This window comes from Meles meles, chromosome 4 (assembly GCF_922984935.1).
Source record: "Meles meles chromosome 4, mMelMel3.1 paternal haplotype, whole genome shotgun sequence".
Classification (NCBI taxonomy): domain Eukaryota; kingdom Metazoa; phylum Chordata; class Mammalia; order Carnivora; family Mustelidae; genus Meles; species Meles meles.
This window is the reverse complement of record NC_060069.1, coordinates 162724126-162737827: the sequence shown is the minus strand read 5'-3', so window position 1 is coordinate 162737827 and position 13702 is coordinate 162724126. Positions and strand designations below refer to the sequence as shown.

General features: G+C 58.8%; 1 protein-coding gene across 2 annotated transcripts in view; it reads right to left on the bottom strand.

Annotated features, from left to right (window-relative positions):
• The window catches only part of TRAPPC10 (trafficking protein particle complex subunit 10), a 78466-nt gene that overhangs the window by 20856 nt on the left and 43908 nt on the right, over positions 1–13702 (bottom strand). For both annotated transcript variants that reach the window (XM_046003804.1, XM_046003805.1), the window contains exons 8-13: positions 5455–5601; positions 4706–4820; positions 3862–3938; positions 3001–3092; positions 738–878; positions 319–431 (exon numbers count right to left, since the gene is read on the bottom strand). In XM_046003804.1, coding sequence (XP_045859760.1) covers positions 319–431; positions 738–878; positions 3001–3092; positions 3862–3938; positions 4706–4820; positions 5455–5601 — 685 coding nt within the window. The remainder of the gene's footprint in view (positions 1–318; positions 432–737; positions 879–3000; positions 3093–3861; positions 3939–4705; positions 4821–5454; positions 5602–13702) is intronic.

Below are 13702 nucleotides of genomic sequence, written 5' to 3'. Positions count from 1 at the left end.
GTCGGAACATCACGCTGACCTGGGCAGTCGGCCAGTAAAGCAGCGTCTCTCTCAGAAAGACAAGGGACAGATGCCATGGGCTCTCACTCGTGCGTGGAATTCAAGAAGCAAAACAAAGGAACAAATAAAACAACAGGTTCCTAAGTATGGAACAAAGCGGTGGTCGCCAGAGGGGCGGTGGGCGGGGGAAGAGTGCACCTGTCCGGGGGGGGGGTGCACAGGGAGCCCCTGCAGAGCTCCAGACTCACCACACCGCACCGAAACGAACAGAACGCCGCACGAGAACTAGGTTTCGACGTCAACAAACAAAAATCTGACCTGGGCTGTCCGTGCGGCGGCTGGCAAAGCTGAGTATCTCTTGGCAGAAGTGCTTCCGCTCCTTCCCCGGCAGGTGCTCATCGCCGGCCAGAAGGCTACTGGTCTGAAGGTAGCTGAGGGGAGAGTCAAGGGGTCTGGGAAGAGGACCCCACCCGCGTGGGCGCCTGCGGCTCCACGGTCCCCAGGGCCTCCAGGGGCAGCCCGGTGGGGACTCTCCCTTCTGTCTCTGTTAGGAGGAACTCAGAGAGAGGCCGGACATGTGGACGAGGCACCTCACTTGCGCATGACACGGGACAGCAGCACAAGGCAGGCTTTTCCCTCCACGAGGTGCTTACGGAACACTTCCCGTGGGCGCCGCTGCCGAGCACAGACAGACAGCACGTCTCCCACCGCACGGCAACGCCACATTTAAAGGATACTTCTCGGTCTGCCCAAGATGCTTCTGACATTCGGCGAGCTGCTTCCTCGTGTGCGTGATCGGGAGCGCCCAGCCCTCGGCCAGGTAATTTTTCAGTGCTCCTTGAAGATAGACTTCCGCCTTCTGTGGAGACTTCTTCCTCCTTGCAAATCGACAAACAGGAGCTTCCGTCACGGTTCATGGTCATCATGACTGGCCCGCCACCTTCTACACGTGCACGCCACGACACCGCGCCATCCCGGTCCTTCCCTGACGCTCCCAGGGGAGGGGTGCGCGCAAGCCGACCCGACAGCCGGGCTCGTGCTCGGCCCTCACGGTGCGCCCGGCATCCAACGCTCGCCGCAGAGCTTCCTCGGGGAATCTCAGCAGGGGGAGGTAAAGGCCACCGCTCAGCATCTCGAGCTGAACCACAAGAGCGCCAAGGGCAGAGCAAGGTGGGGCCTGTGCACAGGGACACAGCCCCGCAGCCAGGGGAGCCTGACGTCTGCACCCGGTGCCGCACAGCGCGGTCCGGACGGCCCGACCGCGAGTGCAGCTGGGAACGACTCGGAAACCCAGGCCAGCAGCCCTGAGCAGCCGTCAGAGCATTCCGGAGAACCACGAAGAGTTTAAAGAGCCACACCCGACACCCAAGAGAGGATCTTCCAGTCCCGATTTCAACCGTCAAGCCACCCAGAACAAAACCAAGTTTAAGGCACAACTGAGGAGAGCCGGCCAAAGCCTCAGGGACACGCGGGACCCGTGCCCCCCGCAGGGCCGCCACTGAGCGCGTGGCTGGAGGCCGACACAGAGCCAGCGCTCGCCCCTTCTGGGCTCCCTGGGGGGACACCCCTCTGTGCTCTGCGCCACTCTCAGAGAGATGAGAGTTCTATGTGCCCGCGTTTCAAAGGGGTCAGAAGCTTCGATTCTTCCTGTTACTGTCTGTGGCCGAAGACTCTCATGTTCCAGAGCAGGGGCCCACCAGGCCATCCCTCAGCCCCCTGAGACGGAGGCCAGCAGCCCCTCCGCGAGTCTGCGGCAAGCTGGAACCAGGACCCGAGGCTCGGATGAGCTCGCCAGTGCCATTCCCTGGGGCTCCCGGGCTCGGAACCGCATTGGCGTCCACACGGGCTCAGCTCCCAGCAGCGGAGGACACAGCCCTCTGCTCCACGGACTGAACGCGCCTCCGTTTCCCCACATGGACACTCGGCTGCGCCAGTCCGAGCCCTGACTGCCCATCACCGGGCATGTGACTGGTCAGCTGCCCCAACCACGTCTGGGAAACCAGCAAGTTCACGCAGATGCTACTCGAATCCCCCCGCAGCCACTTGTATCGGTCAAATTATTCTTCTGGTCTGAGCTAATAAAATTACTTTAATGATAGATGTCAAGACAGCATTTCAAGCACACGCTTGAGAAGACTTAAACATCTTCTCCCTTCGAGTTTCTATTCCTTTCCAGGGTTCTGAACGGCAATTACACTACCAGCCAGGCTTTCTTCTCGACAGGCTGATTTTATCAAACCCGTGAGAAAAACGCTAAGTTCTGAATCTTCTCTCCAGCACCCAACCCCAAAGCTGGGGCGAGCCGGGCGACGTTCGCCACCTCAGCCCCAGAACTCGTGCACACAGAGCACACGCAGGGACTGTAATCGCTGACCTCCAGGCTTTCCATCTGCCCAGGAGGCAAGTGACACGAACCCGAGAAAATGCTCCAGGAGAGACTATTTCAGAATCTGCATCCCAGTTTATGCCACTGGAAAAAAACTCCTATTTCCTCCCAATCCTTTCATTAAATAAAACTGTATTACTACCTATCACCTGCATACAGAAGTACATTACAGTGGGGCGCCCGGGGGGCTCAGCAGGTTAAGCCTCTGCCTTTGGCTCAGGTCATGATCTCGGGGTCCTGGGATCGAGTCCCGCATCGGGCTCTCTGCTCAGCAGGGAGCCTGCTTCCTCCTCTTTCTCTGCCTTCCTCTCTGCCTACTTGTGATCTCTGTCAAGTAAGTAAATATTATCTTTTAAAAAAAGGTGCATTACATTAGTTTAATTAAATAAAAGAAGCACAAAGATCAGTGGCAGATGGTAAGCGACAAGCTGACACTCTCTGCATCTGGTTTTCAGGAGAAATGGAGAAACAAAGCTGATGCCGACGGGCTGACAGGTCCTACAGTTTTCACTCTACACGTTTATGAACCTTTACAGTGACCCCACACGCAACACACCCTCTCGTACTGCACCCGAGACATGTCTGAAACCCGAGAAGCGTGCACGGTCAATTACATGTAAAACTCTGCCAGGTCCTTCCCGACGAGCCTGGCGGAGCGGGTCCTCCCGATGCTCGTGTGCATCTCGATGGCGGCGTGGGACAGGTCCTGTGGGAAAGGAGACGCCCGCGTCAGCCCGAACGTCACCACCGGACAAATCTGACACGGACTCACCGAAGCCGAAGCAGAAGACCTTGTTCTCGACATTACTATTCACCTCGCATCTGCGTTTGTGTTTTTACGGAACGTGTCATTTATACAAAGTCGTTCACTTGCACATAAGTCACAAAGCGTAGTAAGAACTGAACACGAACTCAGCGGGCAGAGAATATTTAACTTCTCAAGGTACTTTCCATACGTGGGCAACATTTTTACGATTTTTCTCACGTTTTGGGTAACAGGGACAAAAAGTCTCTGTCAACGGCTCCCAGACTCCCCGTGCGTCGGGAGTGTGGCCGGCCCACCCAGCTCCTGCCCCGCTGTGCTTCCCACGGGCTCTCCAAATCGAAATCTTGTAAAAATCAAGCACAATACCTCGGTTCGAGTCTAAAGCACTTTTTTTTTTGTAACACAGAAACCCATTCATTACCATTCCTCATAATTTCTCTTGTACTGAATGGGCGATGCCACTTGGAGTAAAATTATACATATCCAAAGATGCTCTTAGGCCTACTTATGGCACCGGGATATTAACAAACGTTTCACGTACAACTATCCCCCTGTCACCTGTGGGTCCCTTGGGCACCTCAGGGAAACATAAAGGCCAGTAGGAGGAGGTCCCCAATACCATCCCATCCCTAGCCCAAGGCCACGGCGTGGCGGAGTCTTTGAGGGGCCGCGTTGTGCCGGGTAGACAGGCACCGTCTGTCATACTCACTAAGTAGTGCTTTTCAAAAGCTTCTACCGATGACAACGCCTCTTTGAGTTTCTTGTAAGGACTCTGAGCTGTGTTGGCTTGAACGAAAAGAAGGAAGAGTCTTTATTCACCCTCTGTGTGAGGTCACGAGTCCACATTCACCCTCTAACGCCACAGCGCGGGGGTTTACCTGCTGCCTGGGGAAGTCACCAACAGCCACGCACCTGAACCCACGTCACTACCTCTGTGCTTGTCCGAGGAGGACAGTCACGACAGACCCTAAACCCTGCGTGTAGTATTTCATTCCCGAGGGAGACGAGAGTTCATAATTGCATCACTTCCGCAACGATCGCACGTGTCTCAGGCTGGAGCCCGGCAATGTGAGTGTCACTCGTCCCCCCGGTGCTCGGGGCCGCAGCCTCTGCCTATATCTCACTCCTACCGCTCGGTTTACACCTGCGGGAATCGGCAAGGCTCCTTCCGTAGGGCTCTCTGACCTGTGAGTAGCTTATGGGGTAAAAGGATTTGTCCGACCACACTGCTCTGAAACTAGATCCCCTGGGATTCAGAGGGACACAGGTGCGCCTTAACTGCACACAGGCCGCAGAGTCATGATGGGCTTGTGTAAGCCCGTGACAAACTCAGAAGCATTTTTAAAAACCTTCCAACCCCTTAAACTATTTCCAACATTTCTTTACGTTAGTAAAAGGTAAGTAACATCTTACATACTCATGTAGTCAGCTAACAAGGAGTGTAACTTCCCAAAGGGGGGCGATTTCATGGTTAGAACTTGCATTAAATGCGCCCGACACAACCAACCCCCTCACTCCTCTCCTCTCTTCCACCTGCACACACCGGAACGCACCTGTTTCCGGGCGCTCAGCTCCCAAACCTGCCAAAAGGTCAACAATCCTGTTGAGGTCCTCCGAGTTAGGGCCTTCCTCTGACACAAGGCCACACAGGTAGCCCAAGGACTTTAGCTGTGGAGATAAACCCACAATTTCAAGTAACTGGCAACAGCGGTCAGCAGAGAGTGTTTGAATCTGAATATAAAAGTCAAAATCCGACTAAATTCTAGAAGAAACCCCTAGAATAATTCTCACCTGCACACAAAAACACATCTCACAGGGGCCATTTCGCCCTCACACGGCCCACGTGGCGATTCTGAGTGAGCGGGGGCTGCTGGTCTCGGCTTACGCCGCTCACCTGCCTGCACAAGCCCAGGCTTTCGAGGATCCCGCCCAGTCTGCACCCCACGACCTGACACTGGCGGGCCATCTGCCGCACACACCGGGTGACCGTCTGTCACTCAGGCAGAAACCACTTCCATTTCTACACGACGCTTGCCACATCCCCCTTCTCTGACCCCCCCACCCCCGCCCCAATTCCTGGCGCAGAGCGTCTTCGGCACCAGCGGGGCGAGCGCTGGGCGTCCGCCGAAGAGTGACACTGGCAAGAAGCCATCCTGTGGCTCACGACGGTGAGACCGCCCAGAAGTGACTGGCACGGCCCGTGTGACGACTCAGCGAACCACACTCCTCCAGACAGCGTCCTCCGGCCACCCGCCCCGGAGCCCAGCCCAGAACAACACACACGCCTACGTCGGACGGTCACCTTTTCGGTGGCGTAGCTCCACAGGCCCACCGTGTGGGCGATGTTCGAGTCAATCTGCGCCCGGTCGCAGCAGCCTTCGATCCTCTGCAGCACCTCCAGGCAGCTCAGGAACACCCAGCAGTCCAGAGCGCCGGGCGGGACGGACACCTGGAAGGTCCAAGCACAGGTGTGAAGACAGCCGAGGGACACACCCCCGCCCCGCGCCCGGCGAGCCCCTCCCACCACCGACCCGGCCCCGCGGCCATCTGCGCGGCCATCTGCGCGGCTATGCGAACGAACAGGGCACATGACCGTGACCGCGTCGGTTCGCCTCCGGAGAGGAAAGGGGCGATCCACGTTCAATCACAGTTTGGGGTTTTATGTTCCCAATGATACTGAGAGCCTTGGGAGGGACGTGACTTTCAGTACGATGTTCTGAAAAGCGTATTGAGAAAAGGCGGCTGCAGAAAGGGCTGACCATCCCCTCTGACTCTAGGTCTGAAGGGCACACACCAGGAAGGGCAGAAGCTGGCACCTCGGGATGGCCCTGGGCCCATTTAGGGAGGACCACACTCAACCCGTGGGCCCTGAGCCCGAAACTGCTATCAGGTGACGCACATTATCGAACCCGTCCTGTTTTCAGGTGTGAGTAAGTCTAAAAAACGGGCTCCTTTGGCTCAGACATACACTCTGAACCACTACCCTCAAATAATAAACATGAGGGCTCAGATTTGCCTGAAAATAACCCAGGGGACCGCAGACAGGGACACCGATAAAGAAGAGAACGGTCACAGGGGTGGCAGCTGCTGCAAAGGGGGCGGTGGACCCCAAAGTCCATGACACTGCCTTCCCCCTGCTGTCAGACGGGAGCCCCAGGTCCCTCACGCTACCCTCCCCCTTGCCGTCGGACCCGAGCCCCAGGTCCATGACGCTGCCCTCCCTGCCGCCATACGGACCTGAGCCCCAGGTCCGTGACGCTACCCTCCCCACCGCCGCACGGACCCAAGCCCTCCCAGTACAAAACTAGCAAGGGAAACGCTGTGTTATCACAAATACAGAAAGCGCCCATTGTCCACATCTGATTCGAAGATGCACTTTTCCCCGCAGTAAAGCATCTCTGAAACAGGAATGTGTCTCCCCGTCAACGGCACCGTGACACTTCACGTTGGCAGGCCTGACTGCTTTCCTGGTGGCACGAATCCCACGAGGGATCTTACAACCGGTAGCCGTCAGGACTCCAGAATCGGGTCACCTGACAAGGGACGCTGCCCAGTGCTGACGAAGGACTCCTCTGACACACCCTGGGCACTGAGCACACAAACACAAGGACCCGCAACCAAATGGAAGGAACCAGAGTGTCTACATTCCCCAAAAGCCAAAATGCCCCGGCTCTGCAAAGTGAGACAGCCGACTTAGGTCCTTCCAGAAGAAAAATGGGCCTAGAAACCATTTACCCCATCAGAAGCCCCTCCGGCCCAGACAATGGGCCACACGCCAGGGGTGCAGATGCAGAGAGGAGCTACTGGGCAGGATGCAGCCCAGAGACCAGGACAGGGCGCGTCCTTCCCTCCCCAGTCACAGCAGGGCGGGCCCTCTTGGCTCCCGGGTACCGCCCATTCTGGGGGCCGTCACCTCACAAGACACTCCTCACAGGTGCCTGTTCCACGGAAGCCTCTCCTCGGGTGCACACTCGTTATCGGCCGGCGAGAGCACAGGGAACACACCAAGGCCACACGTGGGCTTCAGACTCAGACGATCCCAGAGACAGGAAGGGAAGACCCGCAGCCAGAACAGGGAGCAGCCGCAGAGAGGGGCCGAGGGGGGCACTGAGAGGGACCATGGAGGGGAGGACTAGGACTGCAGGGGGAGCACAGAAAGAAGCCACGGGGGAGCACGGGGGAGGAGGAGAGCACTGGGAAGGACTGCAGGGGAGCACGGGGAGGGGCCGTGGGGCAGTGGACACGGAGGGGCCCGGTGCAGGCTGGCAGGTTTCTGGGATCTGAGCACGTGCGGGCCACTGTCCCAGAGCCGGAAGAAGGGGCAGCAGCAGAGAACCGGAGAGCAGGTCCGGAGGGCAGGTCCGGAGAGCGCATCCCGACACACGCAGGCTCCAGAGAGACCCACGCCATGACAGGAGGCCCTCCTCTGGGGAAGACCGTGGACTAGACACTTCACTTTCTGCAAAACCCAAGTGCCACCTTGGTGAGCCCCGGCAAACGGTGCAGGGAAAGCGGCGGCGGCAGGCAGCAGCAGCTGTGCGAGGGGCCGAGAACGCACAACCACCACGGACCAACTTCCAAGCTGTAGGCGGCCGCAGCGGACGGGAAGGGATGTGGTGGGCAGGGGTTGCGGGACAAGGACGAGGGGCACCTCGCGACTGGAGGTACCCCAGTGACTGCTGGTTCCGGTCCCCCTTGGGGATCCCCAGCCACCCCGGCGCTGGCCACTCCCTGGCCGGGCTCTGGCTTCCCCCGTGCCGCTTGCGCCCATCTGCAGCTTCCCCCGCTGGCCGCAACACGCCACCGAAGCTTCTGCTGAGAGACACTGGCCTAAGGAGGGAAACGAGGGGATCCTCTTCGGATTTCTTCTGGTTTGTGAGGACGGGTATGAAAGTAGGTCTTCTGTGAAGGCGAAGCAGTATAAAGCAAACTTTCTTTTCTTTTTCAAAGATTTTATGTATTTGACAAAGAGAGACACAGCGAGAGAGGGAACACAAGCAGGGGGAATGGGGGAGGGAGAAGCAGGCCTCCCGCTGCGCAGGGAGCCCGATGCAAGGCTTGATCCCAGGACCCTGAGATCATGACCTGAGCTGAAGGCAGAGGCCTAAGAACTGAGCCACCCAGGCGCCCCTAAAGCAAGCTTTAGAAAAATGCGGATACCGGTGTATCTTCTTCAGCCTGTCTAAGACTGTATTATCGGCAACCCCAAAAGCTGCTTTAACACGTTTTAAGCCTACAATTAAAGGCCTTCTTTTCATTCTTTCTTCTGTTAAAGCTCCGTTTTCTGCAAGACTGAACACTGAGAAGCACAGCATCAAGAGGAACTTCCACGTGCCCACCCTCCGCTGGAGACTCACAGGTGCAGGGGCCCCTCCCCCCACCGCCAGCCCCCGCCCCCCAGCCCACATCCAGCTCTGCCAGTCGTCACCCCCTTCACAACCCCATCCCTGGCCAGACACCCCACAACAGACAGCTGTGAACGCTGTGAACCATTCACCCAGAACGCAAACGTGTGCATTCTTGCGTGTCTGACTTCCCTCACTCTTATGTCGGGAGACCGGCCCCCTACACGTCCGTCATTTCCACGGCTGTCTGCCCGTCTGCTGTCCGAGCGGATCACGAGATCGCACCCACACACGCGGCAGACATTCGGGTGATTTCGTTGCCGGCGATTACAAATAACACGACCACGAGCACGTCTGCTCATCTCTCCGCGCACGCACTGCGCGTCTGTGTATGCCCAGGCAGGACGGCGGGGTCACGGGGCGCATGTCCGTGGGGCACAGTGTAGGCACCCGCTCCCCACCCTCAGCCATGCCTGGGCTCCTTTCCCACCTGCTGGCTGAGGCCAGCCGGGCCTGCCACTGCAGCCGTCCCGGGATGCGCGCCGGCCTTGCCCGCAGAGCCAGTCTGCACCTCGCCAGGATGAAGGGCATTCGGCGCCCTTCCACATGCCTTCCGGCCATCGGGATAGCTGCTTCCGCCGGTTTTTCTACCGATCTGTCAGTGTCCTTTCGCTGTTCTGCAGGAGCTCTTCACACATTCTGGGAAGAGCCCCTCCACCTACACATCCCACCGGTGCCCGTCCCCGCTGGGGCCTTGCTCACGCGACGCCACCTGCCCACGAAGACAAGGTCGATGTCAGCGCAGTCTAGCCCGTCTCTCGCTTCCTTTACGGTCCTGTGTCAGAAACATCCACTAACCTCCAGGTCACGGAGACAGTCTCCCATATCCTCTTCTAGAAGCTTCTTTGTCTTATCTTTCATGTTTGGTTCAAAACCCCTCCTGGAATCGTGTCTGGTATGAGATCGAGGTTTACTTTTACACATAGATATCCGGAAGACTCGCTGAGTAAACTGTTCTCGAATCCGTTCAGTTAAAATGTTCCCCAACTGCCCTAGCTCTGAACACCGTCCTCCCGGGTGGATGAGGACCTCGGCCCCCTCGGCCCCTGGCGCTGCTCCCGCCTCCTCCTGCCCTCCGCCCCACCAGGTCCCACATGTTGCATGGCACCCCGGCCTCCAATCCAACAACGACTCCTTCCCGGACCACTGTGCAGCCCAGGCCTCAGGGCGCCATACACACACTCCCAGGTCTCTTCAAATTCCAGCCTCGGACAGCTCTGCAGCCTGGGCAGCAAGCCCTGCTCACCCCGAGGGCCAGCGAGACTGTGCGCCCTCGCAGTGCTTTCACAGAACCGCCTCTGCCCTCCACACGCTCTCGCATTCGCCACCACAAGCCACGGCTACCTGGCGAGTTCTCACGAGGCCTGCTCCCTGCAGTAAAACGTGAGCTCCCCGGGACGGGGGTTGGTCTGCCTCGCTCTCTGCTGGAAACGAGCATCAGGAATGAAAGTCGCTTGGCACAACCCAGGTGCCCCGGCAAGAGCTGCCGAACAGAGGACCGGAACTCCGCTCTTCCAAGGCCGCCTCTGAAACCTTCCCCAGCGCAGAGGAGGTGCCACGAAAATGCTCACTGAACCGAGCTGAAGCTCCCACGCAGGGAGGGGACCTCTGCGTCCCCGATGCTCCTGTACCCGAACATTCTTCTCAGACACCCTGGTGACACTGCCCTGACCCGTCTCCACAGCTGGCTCAGTGCACTGGACTGTGGCTTTCCCGCGTCAGGAGCGACCTGCTTCTTCCCCATCCGTGTGCCATGCCCCCAGCCCACGTTTACCCCGGTGCCCTGCAGGCCACCGACTGGCCCCCAAAGACACTTGCCAGTCTTTCTTCTGTCCTCAGAGCCACCGACCCTCACCGGTTCTTCCTCAGCAATAGCTCCGGCACTGACCTGTCCTCCTGTCCATCCCTGCTGCTGTTCCACTTCGGTCCTCGCGGCTCCGGGTCACGCGACGACCCCTGCAGAGCTTCTGGAACACAGCATTCAGCATTCAGGGACCCTGAGCCACACTCCTCAGTGACGCCTCGGCTTCTGTCCTCTGCTGCCCGAGCCTCAGAACACAGATCTGAGTGGCCAGCCTGGAAGTCACCCCTTTCCTGTCTCATCCAGGTTCATCTGGAAGTGTCTACCACATGCAGCCCCTGCTCACAAACTAGTGGACCGGCCGTGATGGCCTCCTGTGCCTGGCTCTGGCCAGTCTCTGGAGCAAGTGGCTTTCTGGGACCCTGGTCCTTCTTGGCCTAGCCCTGTCTGGGAGCCAAAGCCGACAAGAGACAAATCAGTACGGATTAAAAATGATTAAAAAATCATTTGGAAAATCATCATAACAAATAAAGAATGGCCTTCTAAAAAATATCTTCCTCACGTTCTCGCTTACGATTTGGTAAAGACTAAAATATATGCACATTATTACTCTTTTTTCTTACCAAAGATGCAGGAAAACAGGCACTGCTCGTGTAGATGAAAAACGGGAAGATCCTTCTGGAAGGCAGTGCGGCACCGTGTGTCCTAAAAGCTTTAAGAACACGCGTGTCCTTGAGCAACTCCACGTGCATGGCCGTGGCCCGCGTCGACGGCCGGTGAGAACGCGGACTGGTGCGGGAGGCACCCGGATGTGCAAAGGGGACTGACCGGACGAACTCACGTCCTCCGCAGACCGAGAGGCCCCAACCACCGCTCACCCCCCACACCGTGAGAAGCAGCATTCTACCTTCCAAAGTCATAGAGACGACATACTCAACGTTCGGTAAACGGAGGGCATTTTTTTTAATGTTGCAGAAAAAGAGAAATAGTCTGAGAGTGCGTCACCGAGCTCACGCAGAGCCGCGACACTCCGTGGGTGTCAGTCCTGATCCCTAGCGGCGGCACGCAGCAGGTACAATTTCCAGAACTGGGGCAGCTGGCCCGAGGCTCTTCCTTGGCACACCTGGCCCGGGACTCCGGGTCCCATTACAGAGGTGGCGCATGCTCCCCTGACCCCCACCACCACGTGGCCTCCTCCTCTCGAAAATGAGACTTGAAACCAATGGACGAGGTTACCAGCGCGTGTTTTACAAACCACAAGAGCAAACATACACAGCGTTTTCTGCTAAAGAAACGTCACATTTAGAAATGCACGAAAGGCTTTGGGCTTGAAAGGTCAACCGAAGGAGCTGAACCCTACGGGAAGTACACACGGCGCCAGCTGCCAGCTGCCGGAGCCCCTGCCTCCCCGTCCACACAGCTTCCCCCTGCCCGCGACGGCACCAGCCAAGCCCCCTCCGGCCCGGTCAGAAGCCACAGCTCCACGCCTCCGATATAACTGTGAAAAACAGCCACCAAAAAGCCACCCTGTCACCACGAAATGCGTCTGTTTTTCCAACTAAAGCTAAATGTGTAAAAAATGTAAACAGTCTGGGGCCTTCTGAATTTCGATGTTCCCACAAAAATTGAAAAGAAACTCTAAGAATATACTTTTCCAGGTAACTGCGCCTGACGATGAAACAACGCTGCCCCAGAAGCCATCCCCCAGAAAGACCCCGAGCGGAGAGAGCGGAGAGAAGATCCTGCGCCCGACGGCCCGCGCCGCCTCCGCAGTGTGAGGACAGAGCCGGCACACACGTTCACACGGACGCTGTCCCCGGAAAGAAACGGTCGAGAAGACGTCAACAGGGAAGGCCACACGAGGACGTGACTGGCGCGAGGGGTGACGCGCGGGAGGCCACGTGCGAATCGGCTCCCCGGACACGCTCAGCATCCACACGGCAGCCACGGTTTGCGTCCGTCTCACGGATGGAAAGGAGGCTCGAAGTGGCAAGTGAACGAGTCACAGGCCCTGGCGGGGGGGCGGGGGGTGGGGAGGGGTCTCCGCGCAGACCGTCTGGCTCCAGAGCCCACCCTCCGTGCTGGACTGTCTTCCTAAAACCTGTCTCTACAAGGACACCTGACGACCAGATGAGTCCCACTGCCGGGACAGCAGAGCGGCCAGGAAGCAGCTCCCAGCAAAGGGCCGTGAGGGGACAGCATTGACGTTGGTGCCGCCCACACGCGAGGGCCAGCGTTCGGCGAGGACCGTGCGGGCTCAGCCGTGGAGCGGGCGGAGTCGGGTCACAGAGCAGGTCGGCAGCTCGTGCCCCGGGCGGCTCACCAGGCCCCGCGTGTTGCCGGGGCCCAGCTGCTGTCCACGGCACTCACGTGGCAGGGACGCCGAGGACGGCACGCTCACAGGGCACCCCCCTTGCCGCGGGCAGCGTGAGGAGGCCAGGGGACAAGCAGCTGGTCGTCAGGACGGAGTGAGAGAGAGCCAACACCGGGTAGCGTGTCCTCACCCTGAACTCAGCTCTGCTCAACGCATCTCGGGCGGACACCGCAATCCGGAAAGGTGCACGGTACCACCCATGTGACTCCGTGGCCGGCAGCCCCCTCCCAGGGAACGGTCCAGGGGACGATGACCACTGCCCTTGGAACAGCACAGCACCTGGGGAGAGACTACTGCCCCGGGTGTGAAGTTCATCCCACAACGCGAAGCGCAGCAAGGCCCCAGGAAGCGTGTGCACTGAGGCCGAGAGCCTGGAGGTCGGGCTGCGTCACGCCGACACGCTGACCTAGAGCCTTTCCCAGGAAGAGCCCCTCCGCCCGCTCCGGGCAGCTTCTCTGGTCAGCCGAGGGCGCAGCAACAACCTGTATCCACGCACTCCTACATGGCCAGAGGCAGCAGGCAGCTCGGGAGACAAGCCAAGGCGGGCAGGAGAGCCCGCTGTGTGTGCTGCTCGGCCACGAATGAGTGAGACACCACGTGTGTCCGCACGCAGCCCGCCTGCACCGTCTGGACGTGCCGGCGTGACAAGGGACCCACACGAGGACGAGGATGCCTGTGAGCAGGGATCAGAGAAGAAGGCCGCCCTGCTCCTCCCCTAGGTCCCCAGAGGCCTTGCGGGTCCAGTGAGCTGTACGAAACGCATCCACAGCCTCCCTAGGCCCCTCCCCCCAGCTTCCAGAACGCTCAGTGGGGCGGCGGAGGTGGTGGCAGGGGCCCAGCGGTTCCCTGCAGGGTCAGGGGTCCCACGTGGCGACACCAGTCACCCGGGCAAGGCTTCCTCTCCTGTCCTCAAGCTGGCGGCTACACTGTGACCAGGCAACTTCCTGGGGCAAGAGAAAGAATTCCAGAC